General features: G+C 39.7%; 1 protein-coding gene across 1 annotated transcript; it reads left to right on the top strand. All coding sequences in view use genetic code 11, as the record gives it.

Annotated features, from left to right (window-relative positions):
* Positions 1-5,036: 5,036 nt before the first annotated feature.
* On the top strand, positions 5,037-7,049 carry EGR_02088 (hypothetical protein; the record flags this gene model as incomplete). The annotated part of the gene is made up of 5 exons (XM_024491337.1): positions 5,037-5,061; positions 5,999-6,228; positions 6,262-6,663; positions 6,841-6,929; positions 6,971-7,049. The coding sequence occupies 5 exons, from the start codon at positions 5,037-5,039 to the stop codon at positions 7,047-7,049; spliced, it is 825 nt and encodes a 274-aa protein (XP_024354190.1).
* Between the last annotated feature and the right edge of the window lie 3,061 nt (positions 7,050-10,110).

Below are 10,110 nucleotides of genomic sequence, written 5' to 3'. Positions count from 1 at the left end.
AATGGATTTGTCAACACAGCATTCCTGAAACTGTTTATAGCGATCAAGGTGCTAACTCTGTGAAACTTCCAGGGTCTTATAGAGACATGCACAACGCATGGTCATCTAGAGGGTAATACACAGGCAGTAAGAAAGAATTTCACTTTTATTAAACTGCCCAGCCTTTCTACTAATGGACGTCTAGCCTCCCTAAGCCGGTCAGTTCTCGCGCATAGGGCTGTAGTTCATACACCCATGGGTAAATTACCCTTTAAAAAGCTTAGTGACCGCGAAATGAGAGTGTAGGTGAATATCAACTTACATGGCTCTAGAGGGTTGAAGATCTGATTACTCGCATGCAAACAGCTATGCCTATGAAATCGTAAATACAGGATTATGGCAACCTCAGCCAGCCCAACGTCAACCACAAAGGTGGCCTAGTGGGACTCTATAGGCCCGTTACACCTCTGAGGGTACAGCGCAAATTTCACCACCCTAAAGGCAAGGGTTCATTTTGAGTGATAAATTTAATCTCACCAACAAGTTACTCGATCTGTAGTGCAATTCTATCGTTCTCAAAATCCCACATTACCATGGTGCATGGCTTCCTCCCCTAACCAATCTTCTTTATTTAACGATCAGAAACTGGATGCAAAAATATTACACAAGTCTAATTCAAGTGTATTTTCAAATAAAATATTTTGATTTTTACGAGTAGCACAGCTATAAAGACACCTTTCCATCGTACTTGCTTGATGGTAATCACTTATTAACTATTGTGTTAACTTGCTTCTTCACAAAATCCCTTGCTGAAATTCAAATTCAAACGTTATCCGTTATTTTGCCAACGATACTCCGTCGGCATTTATCCGTTAAAATGGTTTGGATTTTATTAATATTGACCAAGAGCGATGAAAATGCTCTTAAAGTAATGGCGATGATATAATGGCCAAATTTCTTCTAATATTTGACAACTAAACACATCCTACACGTTTCAAAGAACCTCCTATTTGGATGGCACGCTGCTGGCAATAGCGAAAAAGAAGGTAACCGTCGCCATTTACTGAAAACGTGTGCAACCAGCAAATCAGTAGAAAGTGGGCAATGAATTGACTGTGGAGAGCGGATGCTATACTCGTTGGAACGACAGGCGTTATAGTTAAGAGAACGTAGTGATGTATAATTGCGTACTATAATTCCTGTGACTGTTGGCTAGTAGTATTCTCAAATACCGTGCCTTGGCGGCTAGGTTTTTCCTTATTTTTAGGCCATCATTATTTTAAACTGAATATAATACATCATAGCATTTGCGGCATGATATAAATGCGAATATGGATTGTAGACCCTTCCGTTGTCTAGATAGAAGCCATTTATTTAACGACGGAGCAGAAGTAATGTTTACACCTCTTTGTAATTATGATATTGTGACGTATTCTGTGCTTCTCCCTTCCACCACTGTTTTCCTATCCTTGGAATGAAAAGATTGTGTAGAGGAAGACATCTTTCATTTGAGAGGTATGGTGGAGGTTTATAGGCTATCTAGATTTAAAGGCGATCGGAGTCCGATCCCCTCCCAAGGGGGACGGTTTGTCCCTTAAGCAGTTTATTCACACAAAAAGCGTGCTACAACGTGTTGGTAGGTATTAAAATACTGTCGATATTCCTGTTATCTAGTAAAGGATTATTTTAACCCCAAATTTCTTTTTTCTAAAGTGATTCAAACAATTTAGGATCCTAAAGAATTTAGCATTCATAAAGTTCCGAATAGGTGTAAATGTTTCCTAGGTATGGTACATCAGAATTATTGTTTCAGAGTACTCAATGAATAGCGATATTTGCCTGGCATGAAATGGCTTTGTTTTGCTATTCTAATGTTCGAGGCTGTGTGTTTTATTGACCATTGGAATGCTCGAAAGCCAAATGGTCGAGACCCCGCTCTCTTGAAGTATTCTACCGACTGTTCCATGGAAGTGATTATGCGTAAACCCTCACAATATTTTCTTTTTTGCCTGCAAGTAATCATTTAACTTCAACGCAACTTGGATCGCTGCATACATAGGCGAATTACATGTTTTGTCGCTGATGTGTTGTAGGGATTTCATCCATATCATCACTTAGGCTGAGTGAATGCGGTAACTAGTCATTGAAGGCTAGCCGGGTGGATTTGCCCTTTTGAAAAACGCTGCTGTTCGATATATCTAAAAATATGTTTATTTGTAGCATGTTGATTTTCGCGTCAAATCAAGGTAGGATTATGAAGCATCCTGGCAACTGTGTTACGACCCGTACTAGCACATTTGGGTCGCATCGTCTGTGTTCCTAACTTTAATCCCCTTGTCATTACGATAATTTCATAAGGTATTTTTAGGCAATTTCGCACACTCAGGAGATTTTGACTATTACAGTATGTACAGAGGGCATGAAGAAGTTTCAACACAAGCAATGTGAAGCACAATCTATTCTTCTAGCTATAAAGATGTAACAGCGCTCCACATTTCGTTTTGAAGAAGGCGGTGGTTAAGCTGAGGGAATATTGGAATGCATTCTGGAGTGAAAAAGTGTAAAGATAACAGCTGTATAAAGCTGCTTGTTCTTGTTGAACATACACCCCCCATTAAATTCCTATAAATGTCTGAATTCCTCTTGCCAGTGATTTGCATGAATGCCTCTACCTCTTGTCAAAGTGAATCAAAAGAGTAAACTGCATTCCAAGCGAAATAAACAAATGAATATGTTTACGAATCCGTCATTCAAGGATCGGGAATTCACTGTCCTGGGAACGTCCTCCACACCTTAGGCTCAAATAAGTGAAATCGGGTGAATTTTTAAAGGGAAACATTAGACTAAAATATGGCTAATATGTTTCTTTTTTTAAAACTGCATGAAACAACCTTACGATAATTCGCTCATAACAAATTTTAGGCTAAACTGCATAACCAGTTCGTTAGGATGGTACTTTTTATTTATGTACCTATATTCGTAAGTCTTTTCGGGCAATTGGGATTCGGTCTAAGCAAATTTGCCCTAAGCCCCTCCTGCCCCACCAACAATGAAGTCACCACCAGGCTTTGATCCCCTATGATGCAAACCGAAGGCTACTCTGTGCCCCATAAAATACTCAGCAATTTCACAGCAAAGTCATGACCACTACCGCAGGAAATCGTCTTTTTGTTCTACAAAATCATGAATTAATCGTACATTGCATTTTGAAAGTCACATGGGGGCATTCTGATTTATTAATGTATTGCTGCGTTTAGAAATTTACCCTACTTTTCACAATTCCCAAAAATATTTCAAATGATGTGAATTTGAGAGATTAACTTAACCCTTCTTTGTAGCCGTGATTGGGAGTTTATTTTAGTTTGAAGGGTTAGAATTTTGCTTTGGAAAATTTGGACTCTTTTGGCATGTCCAGCTGCGCATTGCATACAAATTCTTCAAACTGGCCTGATATGGGGATTAGATTTCCCTGGTTCCATTTGATAATGACATTCAAGGGAAGGCATACCTTCACCATAATGCTTAATTGATGTTTTAGATCACTGGAATGATAGTAAGACATTGCCCTAAATTCCTGATGCGTCAGAATTTACGTTCAACTGTCATGGCTACGTGAGTTGGGGTGGCACAGCCTGTCATCTTAGTGGCAGAAAGAAGTCTACGGTTGATTTGCTGGAAAGTCGAAAAAAAGACGGCGCATTTCACTTTCAAGACATAACTTTTATTTTTAACCTGTAATGTGGATGTTTTACCAACAAAGGAAAACACATTAATATATTCAGAAACTGACAACCAAACCAACATAAACGGAGAGGGAAGAATAACAAGGTGTGTGAAAATAGGGGGAAGGGAGGAGTAAATCTTTGTGCCCCCTTTTTGTTAGATCAGGGTGTCCATTAAAAAAACAGCTATAGCACTTACTTTGCAAGGATGAAGCAATTTGCGAAGTTGAGAGGAAAAGCTTTAAACGAAAAGGTGCAAATTTACTAGCAGCGCCGCGAGTGCCAGAAGGAGGGTGTGCGGGGCCAACGAGGCAGTGCTATTGCAGAGGTCCGAGTTGCAGCATTCAATTCTCGTCCCCTCACCGACAACCACCGTTTCCAGTGGTTGGCATCGTTTCACGCATTTCCGGTGGATGGCTGAGACCTGACTATTTTTGTACGTCGTCTCTATCTACAGGAGTCCAACAGACAATTGCATTGGGGGGAGGGGGGGGCAATTTCGAATACAGTAAAGGGATGGTCCTCATTCGATACCTTCGCACCGGTCGTTATCACTGATGTGATCGCAAGAGATTTGTTTGTTTGATTATGGCCTGATTGTCATCGCACAACTACTAATAATTAAATTGATAGCGCTAGGAAACTATAGTTATAGTCTTGAAGTATGTGTTTACTGAGCTAACCACTGGAGTCAGAAGGAAAATCAGAATACTTATTAGATTTACTAAATGTTCGTATTTATTAGATTCTTTTCTCCAATCTTTCAAATAAAAAGTACATTTTTGTGGCTTCTAACGTCTATTCAGATCTACGATAAATGCAACACATTCTCCAACGACGATGGACTCTGGCAGATTCTGAGTTTCTTGTTGGGTTCGTCAGGATAGAATACCGGTTTGAAGTGCTTTGGGGCTAACTTAGTAAATTTTACATAAGTAACAGCACTTTAGGATCTGGAATCAAAATAGAGACCGCTCATTACCACTTAAAATGGAGCCCCAGTTAGTTTGCAGCTCTGTTCTTCATTCCCAACTAAGGTGCGACACCTCAATTCAGCAGAAACCTTGTAGTGATTCATATTACAGCTCTTGGTAAATTTACCCAAAAAACATGTGCAGATGGACAAATATCATCATAAACATAAAAAAATGGGCATGATATATCATTTTATTGACCATTTCCCTAAGATACTTCATTATTTCTGGCGTGAAATAACAAAAAAATAGAAGTCAGATGTATTACTCCGCCATGTTTTCTTGAGAGGGGATTGAAGCCATTGACGTATACAAGGCTATTAGTGGAGCGAGACCAGAATCGAACGTACTCACATGGCTAATGGATAAATGCCTGAAATTTATCAGTAAAAACAGCGAATGATGATTAGCTTTCGAGGGCCTGAAACTTATCCGTGAGGGCAACCTAGACGGATGGTTGGGGAGCATTAGGACTGCATTAGGGATGAACATCTTGCAGCAACTTCCACTTTTAAGGAAACGTTTTTGTAAAGGGTGTGATGCATATCAAATTTTTCCAGTGCAGGACTTTGTCCAGCTTTAGGCGACGCAACACAATGTTTTCATTGAAGCTCACAAACAAAGCATCTAGGCGATAAATTCCAACTAGACCTGCGAGCTGCAGCATTGCTGTCGAGTTTGTGAATATTGCAAGACTGCTCACAGGGAGTACTTAGGCCGAGGATCGAGTCAACGTAGAGACTGGTGCATACTACTACCCCTCTGGCCCTTCAGTGGATTTAAAAATAAAAACTTAAACTTGTGTGCCTTCTAGCGTCTTCAAGGATCCACTCAGGGGCTTGAATTGGCAAAATTATAAACGAAAAACCATACCTTAGACCTAAGTTTAAATTATACACGTCCGAGATTCCTAAAATTGGCCAGCTGTTGATGGAGGACACCTGTCTGATGAGTGTGCAATAATTTGTGCTTGCCGTGGACAGTCTTTTAAAGCTCCGATACCGCCTTGCACAAATAGGCACGCATCATCGTCATCGTGACCGGACATGAAGTGTCTGTCTCATGTTGGGAGTGGGCGGAGGATTAGAGGAGTTGAAACGATGTGGGTTTGTGCAAGCACAGCGTCCTGACTCACCTCATCACCAAGCCGACAGGACATCTGGCCAATCGCCCATCTATGGTTGTCGTGGTGACCTTCAAGCGTCAAAGCCAACATACGGACTCGGTGGAGCGATGCCCCAAATACACAATTCACAAACTGTGATAAATGACTCCTCTATCCATAAGATGGTACTTATCTCCATAAATCACTTGTCTTCACAGGATTCAAAAATCCTGACAAATGTGGACTACTTTTTTTGTTCTTGTCTCAAAGGTGTAAATTTACTTTGCTCTTACAATCATTAAAACAAATTATGCGAAGCACTTTTAAGTCAAAACCGGTAGTCCAAAATTATCATGCGCGGTTCTTTTGCCCAGTTCAAATAAATGAATTACTAAAGATAAAGCATCGAAAATTACCACCCACTCCATCTGTATACGTTGTGCAGCAAGTGACGGTTTCATGCTGTAAGCTTTAAGTTGAGGTAAATGAATTTACGGGATTTAAAAGAATATCCTACAACATTGAAATGACGAAGATACTTAAATTGTGCTTTGAGGATTATGCTGCAGTTCTCCACACTACTGCTAGTAACTTATTTACTGAGTTGACATTTGCCTTCAAATGTTTTTCGTCTCTCCACGAAAGGCCGGTCACCTCCGATGGGATTAATGCACAGTTGAAAAGTTTGGACACCACCAGTGCACATGTTAAAACAAAACATGGTAAGGTTTCATTAAAGTACAAGGCAGAACATGACCAACTCAATACATGGTTCATCCTGCACGGGTGTCTCGATAGGAAAACAACACCATCATTCTCATCTTGCACAAATAGCAAATCTCCGATTTTTCAATCATACCGCGTGCTTGCGTATTTAAAACAGGTCATTTGTATTATATTTGTGCATATTTCAAGCGCTGGATTTAGGCCCAGCTAGAATGTTGCTGATTTGTCCTTACTTTGCTAGGTTATAGTGCCTTCTAGCATTAACTTGTGGCGCTATGGCGCAAACTGACCATAGCATTTATTTCCCAAATAAAAAAGCCTCAAATCACGACAGGAAAATAAACGGAAAATGGATCAGGTTTTGTTGTTAACTTTTGGAACTTTGGTTATTAGTCGACTGAAAAATAGCCAGCGAATTGCAAAGTAAGGTGAAATTCTTCTTTTAACATGTTTGAACGAATAAGTAATTGGTATCACTCATTAGACCAAGAGCAAGTTTACTTAATAACGCTCAAAACACCATTTATCATTTCAATGAATTGAAGTGCGTTGCAATAAATGACTAGGTGCGTTGAGTATGCGAACCCTGGTACAAAATGGAAACTCACTGAGCAGGCACCACAACCTTTAGTCTTTCTCCACGATGCTGGATCTGGGCTGCAATTGCGGCATTTGAAGCAGTCAATGGAGAGGCCTAAAAGGGTTAAGAAATACCCATTCTTCGTATCAGAGAAACAAGTCCTGAGCAACAGTTCAGTGAGTCGTCAACGTACATAGAGGGAGGGCAAGGAGAATAAGAGGGATTATTTTCAGAATCCCAAGCATATGTACAGTCCGATGGCTAAATAGGTTGCCACTTTTACCAAAGGTGTCCGCCACTCCAATTCAGTCGACCAATTAAATGACTCCCACTCCCGACCTCCCATTGGCTGATGCGTGCTTCAAGGACGTGACAGTTGTGTTGGTGCGCACAGGTCTTTGAGCGTGAGTTAGGCTGCAGGATCTGCCTGGGATGTAGGTAAAAATGGGTAATAAAGCGTAAACAACCGTATAAGCGATAGCAAAGTTCTTTTAATCACAGACTTTAATGCAACAGGTAAACATTCTTGGAGAAAAAAGTGAGTTTTGGTTGAACTACAAAAAAAAACAATGAACCATTAATATGCACTTCATTAGACTTGACGTATCACTGTTGAGGAGGGCACTTTGATCTCAAAGTGATTTGAAAATGATTACCTTCACTTTCGGTAAAAACGTCCATGCAGATTATGAATAATTACTCTTCAAACACTGCAGCAGAAATCACCTCAGACTTTAAAGCTTAATATTTTACGGAATTTTCATAAGCACTTTGCAACGTCTGCGTGTATTTGACTTCCTTCGAGTTTTATTAAAATTAATGCATCGTGCCACTTGACTATCAGATTTTTTGCGATATAAAGAGAAATTAGATGGGCAAAATGCATATTTTTCAGCTTCTCAAAATATGGTAATTTCAGTACCTTACCATTTATAAATTGACAAATCAGTAGCGATCTATATTCATAATGAAAAAAAGATCATAAGTTTTTGCAACAGTAAATTGTTGAAGTTAAAGCCTGCGATGTGACAAAGTGTTTCACAATGCCCTGCGAACAGCTGCCCAAGATATGTAGACGGTACCCTGAATCCTCTGTCGGGATTCTTAACACTCGCCCATTTCAAAATTTTTTTTTGCGCAGGAAGAAAAGTGAACAAACTTTCTTGTAATTCGTTGGTATTTTGGCCAACCGTTCACATTTTAGACAAATGACACATGTTCACGTAAATAACTTTGTTAGGCATTAATCACGTTCTACGGGTCTGTATATTTACTACAAATATAATGCATCGATAAGAAACCCACATCCTATTCAAACTTAGAGAATGTCCAGTTTTATCTTGTGAAAGCAGAGGATGATTGAGAATTGGGTAGTAAACTATCAGCTTTTCAAGTGCGCTGCCAATTCCTTCCTCATATCGCTTTCTTATTAGTTATAATGTATCGCCCCGGGTCTGCCCTGAGGTCGTCGAAAGTCATAGTAACGTGGCAGAAAATGTATTACTGACGTACAGAAGAGGTGAAACTACCGGCATGGCCTGGAAGCCCTGCTGCTGAGTGAAGGGTCAGCTACAGCGTTTAAGAAACTATCAAAGCGCTACAATATTGTCTGAAATAGAAATGGAATTCACTCTATGCGTTTATTTAAGGCTTGTTAACTGAATGATTGAGTACAAATTCCCAGGAAAGGCAAAGTGGTGTTAGGTCTGCGATATTGTTGGTGGTCAAAGACCTAGATATTCTGACAAGTACGCGATTTGTGTTAACATGGGATTTTACAAGCCATGTCAATGGTATTTAAAGCGTCGTAAAAGCGATTCATTCAATACTACGTACATACAACTTATTAGAGCGTATGTTAGTTATTTTATACAATCCAAATGAACATTACTTAGGCAAAAATTTGACTTTTATTAACACTAGCGAACACAAAATGAACGTCTACCCGCCTCTTTACAAAGTATACTTATTACGATTCGAGCAAAGTAATTACCAGCTGATGCGTTCGAAGAAATGGAGGATTGCCTCCTCTTATGAATTGTGCTTAGTGAACAGTATAGTTATTTCCATGCAATGTCATTCTTAAAAGTATGAATCCACTAAAATTTGCCATAGAAAATTGTAATACGATGGTTGTTTAACGATCGGTATTGGTGAAGAGCCACTTTTGACTTGGCCATTGTACCACGCCGGGTGGGCTGGCCTTCCGACCATGCTAGTAGCCCGAATAACTTCTTTGTGTCGAATATACATACATTTTGCCCGAGTATCATGGCTTTCTTCGTCTTCAGGGAAGTCTCTCAGCCCTAAAAAGTGCTTGTTAATAATGAATGATTCGCATAAGGTGTATTTGAAATAATGCCTAAATGTAGACAGCTGAATTGATAAAGCGTTGCCTTGATTTGGATAGTCAGCCTAATTAAACTTGCGATTTCCTTCATTAAGAGAATATATTCCTATTAATGCAATAAATGAAGCTACCACTTTCACAGATAATTCCATAAAGTTTGTAAATTTACAAACGCAGTACTTAGCAGCCACGTGATGGCTTGGATAGCAGCATGTAAGTAGAGATTATTGTGTTACTGACTTTGTAAGGAGGGAGGCCTCGTCTGTTTAGGTGGAACACCACTTTGGTTTCCCCTACTTTTTCGTAGGAGTTTTTGCAGTCAAAGGGTTGAGTTTTCGCACTTTGGCGAGTCGTATCCACCAGAATTATTACAGTGGTAGTGGAATTTGTTAACTGAGTCGCAGCATTCTAATGGAGCTTATTCGAAACGGTTACAAAGGAATGCAGAAGTCAATTTGTTATGATTGCCTTCGGGTTGGGGGGGGGGGCTGTAAACTACTGTCATAGGTGGCTTTAGCATTAGGTGCCATGCAAGACATAGTTGAGTTAATTCAGAACTTCAAAATTTTTTTTATTAAGTTTAACTCGTACGAGAGCCTAAAAGGGTATCAAGCAAACAGAACAACAAACGGTAAGTGATTCTATTCCTCCTAGCAGGTTATTTTTGCTGGATA

This window comes from Echinococcus granulosus, assembly GCF_000524195.1.
Source record: "Echinococcus granulosus chromosome Unknown EG_S00009, whole genome shotgun sequence".
NCBI lineage: Eukaryota > Metazoa > Platyhelminthes > Cestoda > Cyclophyllidea > Taeniidae > Echinococcus > Echinococcus granulosus.
The sequence above is the reverse complement of the archived record's forward strand: the minus strand, read 5'-3'. Positions and strand labels throughout refer to the sequence as shown.